The sequence below is a fragment of the Plasmopara halstedii genome, assembly GCF_900000015.1.
Source record: "Plasmopara halstedii genome assembly, contig: Scaffold_54, whole genome shotgun sequence".
NCBI lineage: Eukaryota > Oomycota > Peronosporomycetes > Peronosporales > Peronosporaceae > Plasmopara > Plasmopara halstedii.
The window spans coordinates 55,282-78,040 of record NW_020186975.1 but is presented as its reverse complement, the minus strand read 5'-3'; the positions used below and the strand labels follow the sequence as shown (position 1 = coordinate 78,040).

At 44.5% G+C, this 22,759-nt stretch overlaps 9 protein-coding genes across 9 annotated transcripts; 3 read left to right on the top strand and 6 right to left on the bottom strand.

Annotated features, from left to right (window-relative positions):
- Positions 1-4,230: 4,230 nt before the first annotated feature.
- PHALS_11355 (uncharacterized protein) lies at positions 4,231-4,814 on the top strand (the record flags this gene model as incomplete). Its single annotated transcript, XM_024724593.1, has 6 exons — positions 4,231-4,335; positions 4,402-4,443; positions 4,513-4,558; positions 4,616-4,643; positions 4,704-4,719; positions 4,785-4,814. 6 exons carry the CDS (start codon positions 4,231-4,233, stop codon positions 4,812-4,814), a joined length of 267 nt encoding a protein of 88 aa, XP_024571844.1.
- Positions 4,815-5,387: 573 nt separating this feature from the next.
- On the top strand, positions 5,388-5,980 carry PHALS_11354 (glycoside hydrolase family 17-like protein; the record flags this gene model as incomplete). Its single annotated transcript, XM_024724582.1, has 2 exons — positions 5,388-5,853; positions 5,958-5,980. 2 exons carry the CDS (start codon positions 5,388-5,390, stop codon positions 5,978-5,980), a joined length of 489 nt encoding a protein of 162 aa, XP_024571843.1.
- A 250-nt stretch (positions 5,981-6,230) lies between these two features.
- PHALS_11353 (uncharacterized protein) lies at positions 6,231-6,854 on the top strand (the record flags this gene model as incomplete). Its single annotated transcript, XM_024724570.1, has 1 exon — positions 6,231-6,854. One exon carries the CDS (start codon positions 6,231-6,233, stop codon positions 6,852-6,854), a length of 624 nt encoding a protein of 207 aa, XP_024571842.1.
- Positions 6,855-6,976: 122 nt separating this feature from the next.
- PHALS_11352 (camk camk1 protein kinase) lies at positions 6,977-8,102 on the bottom strand (the record flags this gene model as incomplete). Its single annotated transcript, XM_024724559.1, has 2 exons — positions 6,977-7,964; positions 8,017-8,102. 2 exons carry the CDS (start codon positions 8,100-8,102, stop codon positions 6,977-6,979), a joined length of 1,074 nt encoding a protein of 357 aa, XP_024571841.1.
- Positions 8,103-8,480: 378 nt separating this feature from the next.
- PHALS_11351 (WD40 repeat protein) lies at positions 8,481-9,608 on the bottom strand (the record flags this gene model as incomplete). The annotated part of the gene is made up of 1 exon (XM_024724548.1): positions 8,481-9,608. The coding sequence occupies one exon, from the start codon at positions 9,606-9,608 to the stop codon at positions 8,481-8,483; it is 1,128 nt and encodes a 375-aa protein (XP_024571840.1).
- Positions 9,609-12,449: 2,841 nt separating this feature from the next.
- Positions 12,450-12,879, bottom strand: PHALS_11350 (uncharacterized protein; the record flags this gene model as incomplete). Its single annotated transcript, XM_024724537.1, has 2 exons — positions 12,450-12,743; positions 12,772-12,879. 2 exons carry the CDS (start codon positions 12,877-12,879, stop codon positions 12,450-12,452), a joined length of 402 nt encoding a protein of 133 aa, XP_024571839.1.
- Positions 12,880-13,801: 922 nt separating this feature from the next.
- PHALS_11349 (polyprotein) lies at positions 13,802-14,388 on the bottom strand (the record flags this gene model as incomplete). Its single annotated transcript, XM_024724526.1, has 2 exons — positions 13,802-13,815; positions 13,863-14,388. The coding sequence occupies 2 exons, from the start codon at positions 14,386-14,388 to the stop codon at positions 13,802-13,804; spliced, it is 540 nt and encodes a 179-aa protein (XP_024571838.1).
- Positions 14,389-15,877: 1,489 nt separating this feature from the next.
- PHALS_11348 (uncharacterized protein) lies at positions 15,878-16,270 on the bottom strand (the record flags this gene model as incomplete). Its single annotated transcript, XM_024724515.1, has 2 exons — positions 15,878-16,056; positions 16,126-16,270. The coding sequence occupies 2 exons, from the start codon at positions 16,268-16,270 to the stop codon at positions 15,878-15,880; spliced, it is 324 nt and encodes a 107-aa protein (XP_024571837.1).
- A 2,752-nt stretch (positions 16,271-19,022) lies between these two features.
- On the bottom strand, positions 19,023-19,265 carry PHALS_11347 (uncharacterized protein; the record flags this gene model as incomplete). The annotated part of the gene is made up of 2 exons (XM_024724504.1): positions 19,023-19,096; positions 19,175-19,265. The coding sequence occupies 2 exons, from the start codon at positions 19,263-19,265 to the stop codon at positions 19,023-19,025; spliced, it is 165 nt and encodes a 54-aa protein (XP_024571836.1).
- Between the last annotated feature and the right edge of the window lie 3,494 nt (positions 19,266-22,759).

Here is a 22,759-nt window from a genome sequence, read left to right as displayed (position 1 = left end):
GAAGCGAGACCTAGAGCCTCTAAATAACTAAATATTAAGTTTGCTCTTTGCTATGCAATTTGAAGAGTGATAAAATTGGACTAGACTAAGGTTTAACATATGCATTTTACAATATTCACTTATAAATTTACATGTGTTGTATGACCTGAGGCTGACAGCCCACGTGCTCTACAAACCATTTTTTCTGAATCTCATTGTTTTCAATAGTACCATATTTTGGAATTTCCGAATATTCACAATCACACAAAATTGTGATTTGAAGCTCGTTCAATTGTACATTATTGCACTTCTTTCTAATTGTAAGGTGTAAGTACACAATAATTAGTCCTTTATTCATTGCAACACAGTCGGTATTATCGTTTTGAATGCTGTTGACCTTCGGCTTCAGTAACTTTGACTACAGCTTTACAAAATACAGGTTGATTGCTTGTTTGGCATCATTGATACGACTTGCTGGCCCACTTCTATTCTTGCTTTTTGGTCACCCAGTTTCTTGGCTCCAGACATCTAGCCGACAATTGACTTTCCTCTCGCGAATATATCTTCAAAATCGAAGCTGTGGACGCTGCAGACTCATCCCGTCTACTAATAGCGCTTTCTGCCAATTGCATTGTGATGTTGTCCAATCTTTGTACTCTTGTGGCTTTCTTGACCGTAGCGAAATTATTCGGATACTGGTGGCTTACAGCGTAATGTTAAAAAAACCAGCTGCATCCTTTTTTTCGATAAGAATTAATTAGTAAGAACGCTCAATTACAAAGGCGATCTGATGTCAAAATGTTGACGCCGCGGTTAAACAGCACGAATTTCGGGTGTTAGACAAGGAGACACTTCTTTCAGGAACAATGATACAACGAGGTAGCGAGAAAGTTACAAGCTCTGTGTACTATCATGCTAGAATTGCCGCAAAGCGACAGGCTATCATCGATAGAACACTGTGAGTGTGAATGTCACTGTGTGTCTGACTATATTGCGAAGCCAATGAGATTACAATACGCAATTTTGTCAACGCAACCGACACAAGTGTATGATTTGCCCGCCCAAGCAAATTTGACAAAAAGAGTATATATTCAAGTATTTTTAAGGATAGTGTTGAGCTCACTTTACTAAAAGCCCTCACTGACATAAGGCATCTAAAATCTAGCGTGGCGGTAATCAGCCACAATTGCTGCATCAACGATGTCCACTGTTGTCAACAGCATTGGCTACCCTTTTCACATAATACATCCATTAGAAAGTATTGAGTAATATATACTCCAACATGAAAGGAGTCTACTTGGGGCATCTATCCATTTTTTTGAAGAAGCGATTCTGAGCTTCGAACTGTTTTACATAGTTCACACGGCACAGATATTGACGTTAATGATTACAATTCGTGTTTACGCTTGGGAAGCTGAAGACAATTTTACGCAGTATAAGTCCGAAGACGGTTGATAAGTTTATACGATTTTAATCGAACCGTCTTTTGTGAGCTATATTGGAACCTACGCTACGACAGATGTACAATCAATGCTACTGAAATGGATGACTTCGCACGGCCAGATTTAATGGCATGCTTATTTAATGAAATCATACGACGGCTCAACATGATAACCCCGGGGACCTCTCCATACTACGGAATTTCACGAACTGCCAAAATAAAAGCCACATGCTATGCATGAAGTCACGACAAACGTTTCGTTGTTGACATGGAAAAACGAAATTTCGTTTAGCTAATTTATAAGTCATGTATATACGCACTCTAGACTGACAGTTCCGACAACTCAGCTTGACCGGCTTAACGCAAAACTCAAGCTAATGATCAGCAAATTCTGCTTGACATTGTTACGATATTCCACTTTTCAGATATAAAAGGTCGTCTGCAACGTAACAACATTAGAGATTTGACACAAGTTTCAATGGAGAACAGAGGTCAGTCAACATGTCCATCAGATACTGAAACCACCAAACATTTTGCTTTAGGGATAAAGTGTGGCTCGTTTCCAATAGAGATCTTTCCTTCGGTCTCTCGATGAGAAGATCGATCGAGCTTGGTCATATTTGCGAATGACATATTTGCGAATATATACTAAGATAGACCTACCTTTAAAAAGCTCTACGAACTCCGCTATACAAGTGTTACTCGATATTATTTGCTATTCTTTTCTGAAAGCTCTTTAGTGCATCGAAAGACAATGCTATGTAACAGTGAAGAAGCGACTTCGGCGGCGTTTTTCATTAAGCATACTCCATCTTAGTTTTCATTTCGCAAGTTTGGAGAAGCTGCTTCATGAACAGCGGGGTCTCAGTTGGTGGCGCCAATCAGCGCATGATCAACAGTATTACGGCTGTTTAGCACTGAAAGATTGGTAATAGAAGTGGATCTGGTTTTTGAGTAATTTAACGTAAAATGGTCATTTAACGAAGGACCTCATCCTCAAGGGCTCGAAGAGCATCACGAGTCACCGAACGGCGGTCGACCCGGTCGTCACCGCCCGCCACCGACTCTTCTCGATGAAAACGGTGACGTCCACTATCACGTGGAATGTCTTGTGGGACGACGTCGTCACCAGAGTCAAACCCAATATCTGGTGAAATGGCGGGGATATCCCGACTTCGAAAACTCGTGGAAGTTGGAGGGGCCACTTCGGCAGGATTGCCCAGTCGCCGCGGACACTTTTGATTGGAACGATCAGGACATCCCGCGTCATCAGATACTCCGCGCTTTCCGGCAATAGCCAGGGAAGTAGAAAGGCCATGAGCAGAGCTCAAGCAGCGGCGCTGAGCTCTTGCGGTCGAAGACACAGAGCTCACGGGAGCATTAGGGGTTAATCCATACGTCGCAGGGCGACAATCCGAAGGAAGTCGATGGCGTGCCTTGAGTTTGACAAACTCAAATCGGACGTGTCGCTTCACACGCACGCCCACTTCCTTGTGGCTCAACTGTAGGTTATAGAGTGAGGAAAGTTTCCGGTGCCGTTGCACCCATCGCTCAAAGAGCGCTTCGTCATATGTAGTGCTTTCGCCAGGGGCGAGCACTTCAGGTATTGTCCGTATTGTGGGTAAACAAGAACCACCTAGTTGAGCACGTAGACGAGTGCGATAAACGTCTAACAGAAATTCTTTTGGGACCAAGAACGAGCTCGAAGAGCTTCCCGTGTGGCAATCTCATCTTCCGTTTTGGTCGGGGGCCCGATGATGTGGACGCGTAACGATCGAATTACCGCGTCCTTCGCTTCCAAAGCGGGATCCGCAGGGCGGACGCCATATTTCACACGAGGGTCAATGAATGACCGTGGATGGGCGCGCTTTAGAGCCGCCCAATGGGCAGCTTCAAGCTACCGCCTCTGATCCCCGTCGAGGTCATTGGTGATTACTCCACGTTCCTCGGCTGACGAAAAGTCAGGGAACGGACATGGGGTCCGCAAGGCGCGAGCAGGGCTCATATTACGCTGCTGGCGCAGCTCGCCTTCCTCGTCATCCCATGCGGGAAAAGTAGTGTCAGACTCGTAGTCGACCACCTCCACATCCTCAACGAGATAAATCGTCATTGATAGCGTGCACAAAGCGCGACGCTCGTGCTAACCGAGCCTAGGACGTACATCCCCCGGTGCCGCGGACGCACTGTCCGACATCGCACCGCGTGCGGTAGACGTAGTTGGGCCAAGCCCGTGCTCGCTGTCAAAACCAGCGAGACTTAGTGACTTCCGTGTCGTGGACACAGGGCTCATTGAGCAAGGAAGTTGTTTAATTAAAATGAATTAATTTGCAGTGTCTCGCGGACACGCGAGCCTCATTGAGGCAATAATCGATTAGAACTGTAAATCTTAATGGGGGAGAGTGTAACGGGATTACGCGTACCATGGTAACAGGGGTGTGTGTCACACGAGATGTGCATGGTGTGACTGCACCCAAACTAGAATACGGTATGTGGCTAGGTAGTCAGTTTATGCATGTATCTAGAATTTACTATATATAGTATATTTAGGAAATCTCGAACTTCTAAAATTAGGATAAAAACTAAAGAAAATCAGTTCTGGATTTTAAAAGGAAGAGCGAATTAGCCTTGGGTACGGCAATAATTACTCTTGGATTAGGCAAATTGCGATCAGCTAACTCTTCCTTGTTCTAAGTATAGAACGAAAGGTCGGTGACCTAAATTACGCTTCCTCAAGCGCTCAGCTACGGCAGCCCCGCTGCACCTACCATCTTACGCTTTGGGGTATGGACAAAGTTTGTCGATATCACGCGATGATAAGATTAAAAGCTGTAAGCGCTGAGGGGCTTCATGTGGTGAGGCGGGAAGGAGGGGGGGGTAGCCTCGAGGAAGGTGTAGAAAGAGAGCATCGGGATTCGGTGGGAAACCTTGACTATTTTGATCAGAATACTTCAGTGATAAGGTCTTAATGACGTCGTCCATAGGGGCCACATCATTCTCATCGGCTCGTCGAGTTATGTGCAATAGTTGGTGACTAAGAAATAAATTTTTGGTGTGGTAGATGTCGGACCAAATTCCTGTTTGCTGTGACTCAGGAAGAAAGGTATATGGTTTGTGACTTCCGCAAGATTCACATCATGGGTACGTACTTTGTTGTGGAGTAAGTAGATTAGACACGATTTTCCTTGAATATCGTAGTGATGCACTATGAACAAGTGTCACTTAAGTAAGTCAAAGTGATGATCTTTTAGAAGAAGAAGTCGTGAGTTGTGTGTGTTGCTAGTAGGGTATCATCAGTACAGGTGAGAATATGTACGTGATAAGTATTAATTAAAGTATAAGTTTGCTCCCGCAGACCCAATTTAAGACCTGCGGTGCGGCTGGCGGGTTCAAATGACCACAGGGTGATCTTTTTCACATCTACGACTATGTTATGGTCTTGAGCGGTCTCGTTAAAGGTCGCTGCGACTCTTGCGCTTGGAAACAAGGAAGTTTGGTTCACTGACCGTATTGGAAAACTTTTCGAAGCCCTTCGTAGGCATCTGTAACATGGTCTCAATCTAAGCCATTATTTACCAGAGCCCCTTGGTAAAGGCCAGGCAGTAACATACTTTACTATGACGGCTTTGATTTCTGCGTCGTAATGGTATCTCGAGGACCTTTGGCTTACCTGAGTCGCAACATATGCATTTCCATCATGTTGCTAATGTACAAACTGTCACACGCAGAATTGCTATGTCACCCCGAATTCCGAATGAAGGTAGAGACGGCGGTACCACGAGAACCACAAAATCTTGTATCGCCTTCTCTTGTTCATGTATTGTGTAACAAATTGTCGAGTGATGATAAACATTGCTTCTTCGTCTTTAACAAGCCATTTGTTCGTGATGCAAAGGAACACACAATTTCATTTCCGCCTTCACTCTAGCAACCACTTTTCGGCGCAAAAGTACCCACGATCACAATCAATATGAAGTTGTATGCTTCCCTTTCAGTGGGCTTCATCGCTTTTTTTTCGCCAAAGGTGAACGCAAATGGCGTTTGCTACGACCCAGATCACACTAGTGTCAAGAATGCCATGACTGTTCAAGAAGACATGAAGACCATCGCTAATGCTGGCTTCACCAGTGTGCGAACATACATTTCCAAGTTTGGTGACACAGAAATGGGCTCAATCATCACAGGCGCGGGACTTACGGCTGTCCTGGGGGTGCCGTACCCGCAAAGTGACTACCTGGATCAGATGGAAGCAGCTATTTCAGCTGCCAACGCTGGCGGTGTCTATGCCATCATGGTTGGCAATGAAAACCTGGCAGGGGCTACAAGCGTGCCAAGTGACATGATCGATGTCATCAACCAAATCAAGAGCCGCGTGTCTTGCAAGGTTGGCACTGTTCAGCGTAATACTGAGGTTATCGGATTTCAAGGCATTTCAGGTTGGTCAAAGCTCGTTTCGAGTGTTGATATCATAGGTGTCAACTTACACCCGTTCTTTCACCCCTCTACGACTGCTGATGGTGCTATCGACGTCGTGGATAAGCAATGGCAGATAATGATGAGTAACTTCGGCGACAAGCTGTTACTAACCGAGACTGGATGGCCGTCTAGTGGCTCTGTACTTGGCAACACCGGGAGTATAGCAGGCGAGCAAATATTCTTCAGCGCTTACCAGACGTGGAGCAGCGGGCTCAGCGAGAAATTTTACTTTCAATTTTTCGACACACCGGGCAAGCCAGAAGCTTTTGAACAGAGTTATGGTTTGTACACTGCAAACTCACAGCCAAAGCTTATTGCATCCCAACAGCCACAGCAGATGAATCCGTCGTCCCCACCATCTTCAGCGTCTACATTACCAACTTCAGCTCCTGCACCACCAACGGCAGCATTACCTCCAGTGACCGCTGCACCGGCTCCGACGGAAGCTTTAGAGCCATCCGTCGACGATCCGAAACAGGAGGATTCGACTATCAATCCAGGCACATCCGAAATCTCGTCTAGCCCGGAAACTCACCAGGAGTCGGAACCAAGCGCAAGCAACACGACATCTTCAAATCCATTAACGCCCCTAAGTATCAGTAGTGGCAATGATACCTACAGTGGCAACTCTGCTATATCGAATACACCCGAAAACTTGTCTACCAACCTAGTCACCAAAGCGGAATTCAGATCTATCGAAAAAACCGACACAGAGTTAATTGGCTCCGTTGGAAAGAGCACAGAAACTCAGCGAACAACCGGTAGCGGCGACAACAGTGCACAGACGATAAACAATCAAAGCGAGGAAGCTGACAGCAACCACGGCATCATTGGACTTGCTGTCGGCGGCGGTGCCTGTGCTATGCTAATCGCCTTTGGCGTTATCTACCAAGCTCGCAAGCGTGCAAAAGGACTAGAATATGAGGACAAGGATGTACATTTTCAGGCCGCCACGCCTTAGAGAAGTTTTTGTACACGTAAGCTACTTGTATACCATGTATGTCGACGTCTGCGAATAAACTTTGTATTGATTAGTGTAAAAGGTTACTTTTCATTTCTCTACTGGGCGATGGCAGAAGTTGGCTAATGTGTAGGCGACGCAGATGCATTCGCCACTTCTTTCGTAGCCCCCAGCTCTACAGGAGTAATCGCAGCCGCAGATGTTTCAAAACTACTGGCACTGACTCTCTTTTGCATCGAATTTAAAGCTGTGACAGTTTTAGCAGCCACGATACTAGCACGGAAGCGTCGACGAGCGTTGTAGCGCGCCATCTCCTTAGTGACGTGCGGCAATATTTTTCCACTGACACTGCGAATATTCGCTACCCATGGGTGATCAAGCACCTGCTGGGCGGTCAGACGCTTCAGCGGGTCGACCACTAAAAGCCTCGAAATTAAGTCCTTAGCCGAATCCGACACGCAGTCCCAGTAAGGACTTGGATAGTCATAGACACCTGATTTTATTGACTGGAAGAGTGCAGCGTTATTTTCGTCGTAAAACGGTGGAAATCCACACAGCAAAATATAGGCAATAACTCCAAGACTCCAAAGATCCACTTCAGCTCCATACGGGCGGCATTCCAGAATTTCTGGAGCTACATAGCCAGGAGTGCCACACGCAGTCTGCATTAGTGAATCATCTTTGATGAGTTTTGCGAGTCCAAAATCGACGATCTTAATCTCGGCGTCATCATCTGTAGACTGGTACAACAGATTTTCAGGCTTCAGATCACGGTGCACGATACCCTTTTGATGACAATAAAGTAAAGCATCTGATAGCTTCTTGACAACGCAACTAGCTTCTTTTTCTGAGTACTTTTCCTTTTCCACAATACGATCAAAAAGCTCTCCCCCACTCATTTCTTCCATAACCATGTAAAAGGTCTTGTGACAATCAAACACTTCTCTAAGCTGCACAATATTCGTATGATGCACTAATTGCAACACCTCGACTTCAACTCGTAAAGCTTCCTCATCCTCAGCCGTAAGACTTGCTTTGTCAATACATTTAACAGCCCAACGCGAGTTGTCGGCTTTACTAATTGCGCTCTTGACTGTCGCAAAGCTTCCACTACAAGATGGCGTCAGTTTCCACATGTAAATACCAAATCAGAGCCACTTACGTTCCAAGCGTTTTACCCAATTTGTAATATTTGCTGCATTCGTCCTTCTTATAAAGCTCTGTAACTTTCTTAAAAATGCCCGTCATTGTCTAGTGGCTCTGAATAATCTTGTTCGAGAATGTGGAGCGCGGTTGCCTTTGCTTTGAGTAGCCCCTTCGAAATCTTGTCGAGACAATTATAGGCGATAGTGAGAAGCAACAGTCGTGGTATGTGTAAACACCATGAGATTTAAAAGGACCAAAAGTGTAAAAGTTCGTTCGCGTTCATAGGTAGCCGTGAACTATCAATAGGCTGTTTCTAACGTCAATGTTTCTTCTGGTAAGTCCATAACAAAAATCGCATGGAAGTTATGGTGCTAAATGTGCATGTAATGTGTAAGACATGACTTTGTTTTGTACTAAATCAACGCACTGAGATATAAAAGTGATCTTAGAGCAATTGAATAAAGTTTGTTGTCCTTTCATCTAATATGGACGGACAGCCTTGCGCGCCTTCCTGATTCCAGCAGAATCAAGTCCTGTCACTTTCATTACCGATGATGCATGACTGTCCTTCATCTTAGCTGATGCACCAGGTACTGCCCACTTACACAGCCGCGTGTCCTCGCCTCCTGTATACAGCGTCGAATTTTCCGAGTCATAGTAAATGCAGCGAATGCAAGCTTTGTGGCCACTCTCAAGGGCCATTTCGTGCTTAATCTGACCGGCTGAGGTGGCATCTGTTCCAATAGTGACGATATTTAAGTCACCATTGTGGTTGCCTGCCAGTAGGAATAACTCGTTTGACTGATCTTCATACACACAATCAATTAAATAATCAGTCGCAATGCCGCTCTTGTTGCAGTCATCGCGAATTGTATCGTAGTGGTGCAAGCGCTCGGCTGTCCAGATATTCCACAAGTCAATCGTCTCAGTGCCTGTGAGACAAAAAATGTTTTCTCTTTGTGGACCAAAAAAGCCGATGGTTGTGACTGCACTTTCAACGTTCAAAATGCTCTCGATCGCGTCGTCTTCGTCAGGTATGCGGCAGTCAAAGAAGCATACGACCCCGTCTTCGGACGCTGTGACCACAAAGGCTTGTTGCGTCGGGTGAAATCGCACTTTGGTGATCGCATTTCCGAGGCTTTCACCGTATTGGCCCACATTTTTTCCTGTGCGCACGTCATAAAACAAAGCGAGGTCGTCGGTACCTGTGGCTAAAAGCGTTTCGCTACAGCCAATTGAGAGACTCCAGACTTCGCGTCCTACAGGTATCTCCATAGTTGGTGAAGCCACACGCGTATCCCACAGCTTGACGTACTGATCGCTAGAGCATGTGGCTAAATGAAAAGGCGAAGACGGAGATGTCCACACTTCATTAATGGTGCTAGCATGAGCGTTGAACTCGTGAAGTAATTCTAACGTTTCGAGATTTCGTAGCTGCACTTTGTAATTAGACAAAGCTAGGGCTAGACTAGTTTTGAGGGCCATAGGTTTGCAATCCAATACGTAATCATAGTCGAATTCATTGTATGGATTGAGTACCGATTGGGATGCATCACTTGGCGAAGCAAACGCTGCCACCGTTGTACGCGCTAGAGATAGGCCTCGCATGCGTCGAACCACTTCCTGTATTCATATTCAAGGACGGTGGAATTGCTATGAGATCATTGGATAAATTCATTTAGAATAATGCTATCCAATCGCTCCCCACTAAACAGCCACAGGTCTTTTTACTATTATTTTGGTGAAGTACTATTAATAAGACTAGCTTGTTTTTTTAAGCGTAGAGCTATAATAAACGTGAAAGTTGGTCAAGCCGGTGACGAATTTTTAAAAATCAATACAGTATTATCGCGAAAGTATTTATTTCAAAATTCACATCAAGTCATTGTTTAGAACAGTCCAATTATGCATAAAAATGACGAAGGGACGCCGTAAATTGCCTTGGTACGGTTAATCCATAATGTCCGATATTGCAGCACGAAAAAGTATTCAATAGCAGGATAGGTAAGTTTACACCATTATTGTGCTGCTTATAGTCAGGTCTACAAAAAATAAAGTTTGGTCCCCTCGTATAGTAGTAGTCCAAACCCATCAAATTAATGGAAGGAGAAAATGCTATGAATTTTGGCTGTGTAACACTCCCATAGCAAATGATTTTGTGCTTCTGGCGTACAACAATCATGAACAAAACGACTATCCTTAGTGTACCAGCAGTTTTTCTATCAAAACTGTATATTGGATGAGATGGAACGAACGTCGTTGATACTTCATTGTGTAGACCAGTACGCGAAGATACTTTACCAAACTGCAATAACTGCATCAATAGTTTAGGGAGTGAAATTAAGAAGGCGGTTGAAATTTTCCACAGTATAATTAATGGCTTGCCAGAGCAGAAAGCATTTTTATGAGGGATGGGTAGATAACGAATGTGCCATAGTGACTCGTTACCATATTTTAGAAAATTTCTTCTTCTTGAATAAGTGACTGCTAAGAGTGAATTAAGCAACCGGATTTTAACGAATGAAGAGGAAGTTGAAGCAGAATTGAGAGGAGCACGAATTGGAAAGTGAGATTTCGTAGATAGGTTTCCTACACATGCATGTGATTCTGAAGGAGGAGCCACCATCCAGACAAGCAGTGTTTACGGCTAAAGACCGTAAACTGAACACCAGGATTACGGTCAGCACACCCAGAATGCCGTAAACCATAGAGCCTTGAGTACGGCTCACCGTAGTCAAGGTTGAACGTCACCGATGGGTGATGAGTTGCCGCCAGCGTGGTATGGTTCACGCTTAGGAGCAACACTCCCTCACAACTCGATCACTCAATGAGACCACACAACCGTCGGACGTAAACAAGAGGGGCGGCTTCGTCAGGAGGTCGGCCAGCTGTGACTCGGTCAGGACATACTGCAAGCGGATGGAGCCTTTTCAACGTGATCACGTACAAAGCGTGCCCGTAAGTCGATGTGCATGGCGCGTGGCGTGTATCCTTGGTTGTTTAAGATACTAATTGCTGAGGTGTTGTCCATCAGATGGTCGTGCCACCGGTCGCCTTCAGGCCAATTTCACCAAAGAGATAGCGGATTTATAATACCTCTTATACGGTAAGTGCAAGTGACATGTATTCGGCCTCAGCGGATGCGAGGGCAACTGTAGACTGGCGCTTGCTCTTGTATACGACAGGATCATCACACAGCATCACAAGTACGCCAGATGTCGAGCGTCGACTTGCTTTGTCCCCACCCCGGCTCGCATCGCTGAATACCCGGAGTGGAACCGCATCACCATTGCCCCTGTGGTATCGAATACCGACCCCAATCGTTTTGTTTGGGTATCACAGCACACGTTTGGCGGCGCGCCGATGAGCAGACGTAGGTCGATCAAGGTACTGGGACAGAATCGAGAGTGCAACTGAGATGTCAGGCTGGGTTGATCGCCACATATAGCAAAAAGCCAACAAGCTCTCGGTACCGATGCTTATCGTCAAAGGCATCATGCGTCGCATCAATGGTGAAGTCTTGACCAATGACGAGTGGATTGCGGACGGCGTTAGCATTGAGGCCGCCAAACTTGGTTAACATCTTGTTAATAAACAAACTTTGCCTCAAGATCAATTGCCCTTTATCTTACTCGTGTGTAATCTCCATTCGGAGCACATATCGGGCGAAACCGAGCGACTTAAGCACAAAATACTCTCGCAATTCGTCGTAGAAGCCGCCAGCACTAGCTTGTGTCTTGCTTCCAACAAACAAATCATCCACATACAACACCATGTAAACAACAGTCGTCGACGTTGTCTTCTGGGCGTCGGATGAAGAAGAACGGATCAGCATGGCTAAATCCGAGGTGTTTGAAGACTGACCAAATCTCTTGAGCCATGCTGATGCAGCCTGTTTACGGTTATACAAGCTGCGGTGTACTCCACATACTATTTCAGGTTCGACCTTGATCACCGTCGAGGAATGCCGTTTCGACGCCATACTGCCGGATCGCTTAGTCTTTTGCGCAGCATATAGACAGAAACGTTTGAATAATGGTAATGCTGGCCACAGGTGAGTAGGTATCGAAGTAGTCAACACCGTGTGTCTGGAGGAATCCGCCGGCCACTAGTCGAGCATTGTGTCGTACCACGTTACCACGCTCATTATACTTTCGAGCAAACACCCATCTCGAGCTAATCACTTTACACCGCGAGGCTTCGTGACAATATCCCACGTGTGATTCTTCACATGAGAGCGTATCTCGTTTCGGATTGCTTCTTTCCATTCGGCAGCTTCGGGGGTTGCTATGGCTTCTTGGTACGAATTAGGCAGATCATTAATAGCAAGAGCGATCTCGTATGAGTCGTCACGTTGTCTCTTGCTATCTGGTACTGCAATAGCCTCAATATCAGGTTGATCACAAGAAGGATCGTTGGGAAGAGCCACAGCATGATCGGACCCATTTGTCAGCAGTCGAGTTTGGTCGAATTCGAGTCGGTGAGGGTGAGTGCGTTCACCGCTGGAAACGAGACGGTAACCGGAGGATAGGGTAACAATGCGTATTGTCTGACTAGAGCTTGGGACGAACCATTGGATGAGGAAACCATGGGATACCTAGAACGGGTGCTAGCAGGGAGAGTGATGTTTGAGACACGAGCCTGTGTGTCAATTGCAGCATGCGAGCGGTCTTCACTTCCCCCCGCAATTGGCATCAGCGAGCGGATATCAGCATTAGTCATCGAGTCTTCTACTTCCATTTCCTCAGGTTCAGTAGCACTTGGTGTTGACCTTCATATCTTCTACGTTTTTCCGTTGAGTAGGAAGTGGTTGAGCTTGAGAGTCATCATCGTCCTCAATGAGTGGCACATAATTATCGCCTTCATCATGGAGCAGCATAACAGTACGATGCGATGGAGAAAGGCATTTGTCAAGCTAAATCGTCCGCGTGGTCACAATGCGCTGGTCATCAAAATCCCAAACACGGAAACCTTTCGTCGTGTCGGAGTAGCCGAGGAAGATGTATCGATATGCCTTCGAATCCCGTTTCGAACGCTTTAATTCGTCAATCTTGATACACCCAGTATATCCAGATACCTTGAGATGTTCTAACGATTGTCGCTTGCCTGTCAACACTTCGAGATAACTCACTTAAGGGCAAGCTGTGTTCGAAATACAATTGATGTTATGAGTGGCAGTTACTACTGCTTTAAGCCACCATTGCCGATCGACGTTCACGTTTTGAAGCATTGAACGGGCCATTTCCACGATTGTCCGGCTCATGCGTTCCGCTAAGCCATTTTGTTAAGGCAAATATGGTACACTGCTTTGGTGAATGATACCATTTTCTGCACAGAATCGGTTGAACTTTGCACTGGTGTACTCACCATCATTGTCACTGCGGATACAGCGAATTCTCACGCCGTGCTGATTCTTAACCAACTTCTTGAACTCAGCGAATTTGCCGAACACTTGACCTTTGCTCTTCATTATGTACACACTGACATATCGACTAAAGTCATCAATGAAGGTCACCAATTACTGAGATCCACCACGAGTCTTGGGCTTTAGTGGACCCATGACGTCGCTGTGGATAGGTTCGAACAGTGAATTCCATTTCACCTCACTACTGGATTGGCGATCAAACGAAGAGGGAGAGGACGCCATTTTGCCTCGAGCGCAGCCGTCACATACAATAGCGACATCATTATTGTGATCGATCGACGGGATTCCGTCAGCAGCTTCCACAAGCAGCTTGACGTTAGCTTGCGACACGTGTCTAAGACGAGCATGCCAAGTTGTTCTGCCACCATTTAACTCTTCACTTTCGTTCGTCTGCGACATGAGTGCATGTTGGCCAACGTGCCAAACATACAATTTACCTATTCGAGGAGTTCGAGCAATCACCTTCTCATCAATCATTAACGATGTAGCATGAGTATCAAAGTGGATGAGGACCCCGTGCGCAGTCAATGCGGACACCGGTACTAGCTTGCTCTCCAGGTGCGGGACATAGAGCCCTTCCGTGAGCTTAACACTACAACCATCAGCGAGAATCATACGAACTTGGCCAAATCCTCTTGCTTGGAGTCTTTGCACACTGGCAGCCATCACACTGATGGGCGTATCCAATTGACGATAGTCACTAAAATCATCAAGCATTCCAGACACGTGGCAGCTAGCTCCACTGCCCAACAACCACGTTGAGTTACCTTCTGTCTCATTGGAGATCACCGAAAAAACGAACTCGTCATCACTGCTCTGCTTCTGCTGGGGTAGAGTCTCGTCGCTTGTGGACATACTTACCAAATCCATGACAGTGGCCGTTGAGCCGACCACCACTACTACGCGGAGCATGGATCTTCCAGGCACCATGACCACTGTAACCGTTGCCATTGCGACGTCCATTATAGCCATATCGACTACATTTCATAGCGATCATCACCATTACGAGCAGGACGATGCTTACGTTGAGAAATGCTGGCCTTGAATGCAGCTTCTTTCTTGTCACGACGCGTGAGCTTCTCATGTTCTCGACGCAGCATATCTTTCGCATCCAAGAGCGTGACGCCACTTGTAGCTTCGATGATTTTGACCATAGCATCATAATTCTCAGGCAGACTGCCCACTAGCACTACAAGCTTTTCGTCGTCATCGATGCATTCACCAGTGGAAGAGATTTTGAGATACAATTCCTCAAAGCGCATCGAAAGCGCCATCAGGTCGCCTCCGGTTTCAAGCTCAAAATCACTTATTTGCTTACGAAGTTGAATACGGCTGTGCAAATTCTGCTTTGCAAAAAAAAACGCCGTAACATTATCCATGCTTCCAATGCCGATTACGCATTGCGCGCCATTGATTGGTATGTAGGATTAAGGAGCTTGACTAAGACCGCCAGAGCCGTCAGGTCTGAGGCTTCCCACTCCGGTGTGTCGTGCTGCGCGGCTTGTTCTGGTTTGATGATGATGTGATCAATCAAGGACTTGCGGGCAAGAGTCATCCGAGCGTTGAACTTCCGTAGGAAGTAGTTGTCGTCCCGAAGGACATCGTTCGGACCGACTGGACTTGGGCTCATAACCGTTAGCGAGTGAAGAGGAACTTGAAGCTGAACTGTGCAGAGGAGCACGAAGTGGAAAGTGAGAACTCGAGGATTTAGGTTTCCTACATATGCATGTGACTCTCAAGTAGAAGTTACCATCCAACCAAGCAGTGTTTACAACTAAGGACCGTAAACCAAACACCAGGATTACGGTCGGCACACCCAGAATGCCGTAAACCATAGAGCCTTGATTACAATGAGCCGTAATCAAGGTTGAATGTCATTGATGGGTGATGAGTTGCCACCAGCGTGGTATGGTTCGCCCTTAGTAGTAGCAGGATAATGTTTCACGTACCGTTGTAAGTAAAAAAAGAATCAATACACTCGCAGTCATTAAAATATACCAAGATGAGAGGTAAATTGACATGCCAAATCTTTGTCAGTAGACACGGCGGCTTTTTTATGAGTAACAGTTTAATCGCGTCGGCAACGTGTGAAGGTTTAAGTCCCGATCATTCAATTGAATTGAATGCCATTTGCTGGAAGATTAGATGTGAACTGATAAGTCGTGTACTAGTGATGATGAGTTGCTGTTAGCTAAATTTCTCTTGCGAGGATCAAGCTTTTAGAATTACCATGATATGGACTGCTAGCCTCAAAATTTTCTCAAACGTGGGACTGTTACAGTAGATTTATATATTGGCTGTCTTTTTACGCTAATTTGATTTTCAATATAACACTAGGTAATTAAAGCAGATGCAAAAGTATGCAGGACTTATGCCTCTCGATTTATTGATACCAATGTTAAAATAAATTTATTACATGTGGGAGTTAAATGCTCACCCACTTCGGCCTGGCTCAAAAGGAACTATAAATAGGTTTGTTATTAGTTGGTCCCAAGGGATTGACGCAAGTGGTCCCCGAAGGCTCAGGAGCGGTTTCCACTTGTCGGGGGCTATTAAAATGCTCTAGTAAGGCATCTCGACAAAGTCTTAACAAACTCTCAGTGTCATCACCACCCACACCCGCAGATCTATCTGTCAAGAATCCGCTTCTATCATGCGTGATCATATTTAAGGACGGAAGGAATATTTTTTGTTATTCACATAGCCATGGACTCTGCTTTGCTGCAGACTCAGCGCAGCGGGTTGTGCTACAGACCCACAAGCTAGCAAAGTGAGCAATAACGTGTGGACCCTCAGCAAACGAGGCAGTCTCATCATAGAAAATACTTAGCAAAAGATGTGGCATTGTTTAATTTGGCATACGACGTGCGATAAAGCTCTTCATTGTTCGTAAAAAAAGGCGAGAATTGTTACGATAAGTCCGACTCAAAATAATTCATAGCCGAAATTTTGATTGGCTTTTATTTACAATAAATTTAGCCATTAGGCGCATCCCTATTGCTACGTCTCACACCGAGACTTCCAGCGTATATGCAAGCTCTTTTGAGAAGCGAAAATATGTATATTAAACGTGAAACACATCCTATTTGCAAGAGTCGATAAAACTCAGCTAAATCGAGGTAAGATTACGGGCTGCTATTATCCGCGGGCCTTAGAATTTCAAGAGTATTATACACACAGGCCCTGCGTGCCTTCTTCACTTTCAGTGTAGAGTAGCAAAAACTGTCCCAGTACCCATACTAAATTAATGTAGAAGTATTGCACCTCGTGGACATATATAATCGCTGTAAACAGCAGAGATTGTGCGCACTATAATACGCTTGTGACACTTAAGGTGTCCCGAAAATAGCTTTCGTCGCATAAGTAAACTTTCGATACTGTTGTGCTGAGCGCGGTTTGGTCCTATGTCCATCCAATAGCACGACGTGAGATTTCACAAATTAATAGAGATGTCGCTTAAGACTTGAGCAAAATTCAAATGCTGTAAATTGTGGTCGCCAGGGATTAACTCTGTTGAGAAAGAAATCGAAGGATATGAGCAGTCGCGATTAAACGACATATCGCCGATCGGAAGTGGCTGAAATCACAACGCCTTACTCTCAACAGCAGTTCTCCATTTGTAGAAAGTCTGAAAGGTATGATCTGTTGAAAAGATATAAAGCGAATTGAGCTCACGGTCTCCCGAATTGCGATCATTGAGTTAGAATTTGTCTCTTGCCGATACAGGTGTCTGTGAGTCACGGACAGACGGCTTAGCCCAACCGTTACTCAGCAGAGAAAATTGTTACGGTACAGCTGAGGTTACGTGCCCAATTGAAAGCCCTTCAAACTTTGCTTTTTCGTGGCAAATAGGTGTAAGCACTGAATTGATTAACTGCTGAGATTATCTAAAGAGTGATTCCGTTTCCGCTACAATCAACAGATTTTTTTAGCGGTGAATATATTTTTCTCGGGGATGCATGCCGAAAGCTGCAATACCGGAAATTATACGCTGGTATTGGTAACCTTGAGGGATATAGAGATGAAAAATCAAAAATGCGCTGAGTGAGATGAGCTTTTAGCAGTCATCAAGACTCTTAGTAACGTTGTTAATGTACCTCGTTACCAAAACAGCAGAATGTGCTGACGAAAAATCTACCACTGTGATGCTCTTGATCGGAAATCTACATATCGATTGACCTGGCTTCTGGAACCATATATTGCGTAATACTTTAATGGTGCTTACCATTTAAGGAGAAATGGGAAGTCGCGGATGCTTTCTCTGCGAGTCACTATGCAAGTTTAGTCAGAAATTTAAAAATATCCACTCGGTCTTTTGCAGCGTTGAAACGCTAATGGTCAGTGCAGAGCTGTACATAATTATTGCCATCATTCTCGATTAAATGCTACTTCAAGATGAGCATGCTATATTTATGTATGGTCGAGTATACTCGATACAGCGTTCCCAACTTAGTCCTTGGATATCCATGCGGATCAGTGATATCTCTTTTACCGCTCTAGTGGCTGGGGAATATCTTTAGAAGATTTTTAACGTCATCTCCAACAAACCGGCGCATGGTGGTGTATCTCGTTAGACCACCACATGCATACACATAATTCAACCGCGACGACATATTTGTCTTTGGTGCTCAATGCACTTGAAGTTGAATGTGAATATTCATGTTGAGCATTAAAGAGCTTTTTTGAGAGTTTACGCTTGAACTCTCGATTCGCCTATGTTGTCATTGGTGCTAGTAAATTTAGGGGTCTTTGTGAAGTCTGGAGAAGATTAAGACCGTAGCATATTGGCATGTAGTGATGTTTACTTATGTGCTCTCATCTCACTAACCACTTGCACTCGTTTGTCAGATACTGGCTTAGTCTCTTAACAGTATTGAAAAAAAGAAGCTGAATAATGTTGGGCTGACTTCATAGCAATTGTTCAAGCTGATATATTTTCGGCATCTGGTATGTGTCTGAGCAAATCTGGATTAGCAATTTCTCATTGTATGCGAGTCGTGTCTCTTTGGCGTAAGCTTTGCCTTACCCCAAACTGATACTGTTGGGCAGGATTGCGCTTTTTCTCGCGAGTCTCGCATGCTTAATGGTAAAGATAAGATAATAGGGTCAATAGCTTGCTATAAAGTATGGTCTTGTCAAGTTTGGAGCACACCAACTCGACTTGAAAGTATTTGTTATTTAAACGACTGTACATCTTTATGGTGAACGACATCGTTGCCACAACATTCTCGATTATTAGAAAGATGGCTGCTTACTTTTCTTTACCAGGTAAATCGTTAAAGTAAGAAACAAGCTCGATCGTTTTGAAAGCTAGCAAATTGCTTTTTCGCGCCGCCCGATCAAAATGACAACGTCACGCGGTGACCATGCTTTCCGTACGGCATCAGAGATCCGTTGCCGAACCGCTGGTAGTGCGTCAAACCAATCGCGTTAGTAGCGCTCTTTACGAGATCGTCAGACGGCGACCGAAGTTTGTGAACAACGCATGATGACACTCGTGATGAAAGCCAACGCTCACTGTCGAGCTAACTTTTAAAAGCGCCTGGCAGACAGTTTTCATTCCCAGTTGTCATGTTTGACAAGGATATAATATGTCTCTAGTAAAGCGGTATGTCTACCTTGACTTCGGCAACACGTGGTAGTCCGAGGGTCACCCTGGCACGACATGAATCTGTTTTGGCGTCGCTCAAGATTATGATTTGAAACAAAATTTCCCAGTTAAGTGGCTAAATCATGACGCGCTACTCACTAACGAGTAAGGGCCGGTCTTGTTCCACGCCTAAGACTTCACCGGTAGCTGTACTATCAGGCGCAACGATAAAAATGAATGATTTACGCATGAACAGGGTGACTTCATGGTCACGCTTTGAGCTTCGCAAAGTCGACGATCACAAGACGATCGAGTTGAAGGTCCTATTCCGTAACTTAATTGTAAATCTGCTAAATGGTTGATACGATAATCATTACTAGCGCTGTAATACAGTCATTTGCAGAGTTGCCACGTACTTTAACAGTGTAATATTTTTACTTGTAGAGTCCACACCAATGTATATCTATATAATGGATTAGCGCGTCGTTCCAAGCCCCCAAACTAAGAAAATGCACTAGAACCCTAGCAACGTGTTTTCATAAACACAGCCTCGACTTGTATATAGAATAAATTGTTTGTGCCTAAAATATCCGGCAGAAATCTATAATCCGAAATGATCGATGTCATTCAAAGGAATAAACACGGGAAGAAAGCCAAATACAGCAATAGTTTTTTAACAAAACCACGAGACGATATCCTCGCAAGGGCAGCAACTACGTTTGTAAGTCTTTGATGGAAAGCTGGCATTGTATTGAAGACGATTCCGTTAGGACATGCCGAGGAATAAATTAAACCTGTGATGAAAGGGCACTCTTTTGTTACTGTCATTTACTCGTCGGCTACGATACATCTGCATCAAGCTCATTATTTAGATCCTTACTATCAAATATGATATTATCAATAACTATCTTTGTCGACTTTAACAACAAAAATCTCTTTTGTGGTCGATGGCCCGCGCATGCTGCTGATACATTTTTAGAACTATGCGTGATCGATTCACTTACAAACTGTAGGATGGAGTATCTTCGAAAATGTAACATACTTATCAAACAGCAATACAAAAACAGCATCGCCGTGCACATCATGACGAGCAATAAACCATTATCTGCAAAGTTAATGCGCTAAGAGAGTTGTTCTCTGTACTTCGTCAGTCTCGGCCTGTGACGGTCAACGAACGTGAACTTAGAGGCTCTTTAAGTCGTAGACCGTGGCTATCGATGTAATAGACACTATAATTCGTTTTTGGATTTGAAAGTTGACTTTGTTCATGTTATATATTGCGAATCAAAAAGAGTTTAACTCAAAATCACCACTAGCTAACTAAATATGTTATCCTTTTCATGGCAGTATAGCTCAGTTTAAGATTGTGTGGGCCTAGTAGGCTACGTATCCCATGTACCTCTTCTGGGATACCACGGCCCCCATCTCGTACATAGTGCTTACTATCCTGCGCATTAGAGTACCTCCCATTTTCTTCTGATCTTCGCTGTAAGTCCAATGATCAGCTGTAACGGTGCAAGTACTGTCATCTGGTGTACTTAGCCCTTACACGTTTTGTACAATGGTACGAACTCCGCATTTTACCTGGTGGGATTGTGAGTGAGCATAAATACTATAAAATTTGCATTAATATGATTTCAAGACAATGATCAGGGGAAGCGCGAGGTATTCATTGAATGCTAGCCGCACGACAGAAATGAAGAAAGCTGGTAACAAGGACTAGATTATCGTATATATTAACTTGTAGTCGAAGTATATTGATCTTCAATAAACGTACTCTTGAAAAAGCAGAGCAAACAAACAGTAATTCTCTGTGAGATATTAACATAACCTTGTTGCATCAACAATCTAATGCATTCGCTCATCATCACAATTTATTTGCAACTTCTTAGCAAAAGAGGCTCTTGCTTTGGTCACTAGCATTGAGTCCTGGTTGAAGACACCGCGAATACTCCGTAATAGCTCTACGAGCATCAAACACACCTACTATAGTCTAAATGAATGATGACTCGACTCGACAAGTCACAATTTTTTTGGCATCTGTATCGGACGCTCATTTGGTCAGATTGGTGAAATTCTTTCTGATGAGCTTAGTCAAACAAGTCGGACGAGTTCTGCACACTACTTGCGTCATATCGCTGTCAGTTTTTTAGACTTACTAAGGCCATCGCGCCTTCTTCACTCCGGACTCAATGAGAATTCCATAACTTTGCTCGCTCTACTCCGAATCACGCAACTACGGGTCTAATATCCAGCCCAGATTTGCTGCTGGACTTAACAAAGCAAGCTGGGTATGTTCTCCTACAGACACATATGCCCTGACAACCTTGTTAGGGTCACTGGGAATTGTAAGAAATTGAGATAACGGTTTTGATCTACATGCCTCAGGGTAGCCTTTTGATGTAGTCTTGCAGCACAGTTGATGAGCAGAATTTTACACAAATTTTGCCCGCCCTGAGCCCTCTCTGACCCCACAGAGCATTCACTACCTCTCTGCATTATTTTATCCTCCATGGGAGCTGAATCATTGAAAGTATGGTATGGCGATAATGCCAAGTATTATATGTATCAGTTTAAAGGTTGAGTGTGCTTGGTTTGTCGCCTTACTAATTTGCAGCTTCACAAGTCTCTTCGAGCGCCAGACTGAAGTGTCAAAGAAAAACAATTTTCCAAAGTAATAAGCGCCGCGTAAAGTCATCTTGCGATGAAACAAGCCAGTCTTATTTTTATGTATCTGCGTGTATAGCTACGGACCACGTCTCAGTCACAAAATTGGGAGCAGAATGGGATACTTCATAGCTAATAAGAAGAGACTTACGCTGAATAACCATTAACCTCTCCCAAATAAAGCGAAGGCAGAGGATGTGCCAAATAATAAGCGTCAAACTTACCACGGCGATTTTGCCGGACTGTAATCTCAATCTGTAGTAAACACTGTCCACATTTCTTGAGGAAGGCTTAGATTAAGTGACATGCCTTACTGCGTGTTGCTCACATCCAGCGGGCCGATTACTTGCTTAGAGAGGAAAAATGGTGCAGTGACATTTATTACTATAGCCAGTACAATTTAAATTTACTTAATTTCTTTTTGATAAGTGCGCCCAGTCCTGATATAACAAAACTGAAAGGAGATATACAGCTGTACAGGGTAGCCGTTTAATTTCAGATAAATAAAAATATGTGGTCCAAACAACATGTGCAATGGGACCTGGCCCATTACACCATCACCCCACTCAAAACTGGGTTCACTCAAATTCTTAAAATTTCCTTAACTCTTCTTCAAATTCCTTTTATGACTTTTCTTCAGACTTTTCTTCAGACTTTCTTCAGAACTTCCACTCTGAGTTTCAATATTCGTGACCCACACGAAATTTATCGCGTCGAAGACGACTTGGGCCGACGAGGAGCGCAAAGCAAAACCGCACTTTAATTCGCGGATGCAAAGGCGCCTTCGCCTTCATCAAACTTGGATGATGCTTCAATTTCACATCAAATACGCTTTTGCAGTTTGAGCAAAAGCTGGCATCAACCGACCATCTAGGGCAAATGACGATTGATATAAAGACTTCAATGACGAGCTCAGTCGTCCAGCGTATTTGCGCTCCCGCAAATTCAAAAGTCATCACAAATTTCACATCTTAGGTGGTGGTGGCCCCTTAGGTTGTGGAGCAGCCGCTAAAAAACGAAGGGGGCCCTCTTCGGGCACCCACATCTCTTGTTGGTCGGCAAGAATATCAATACTAC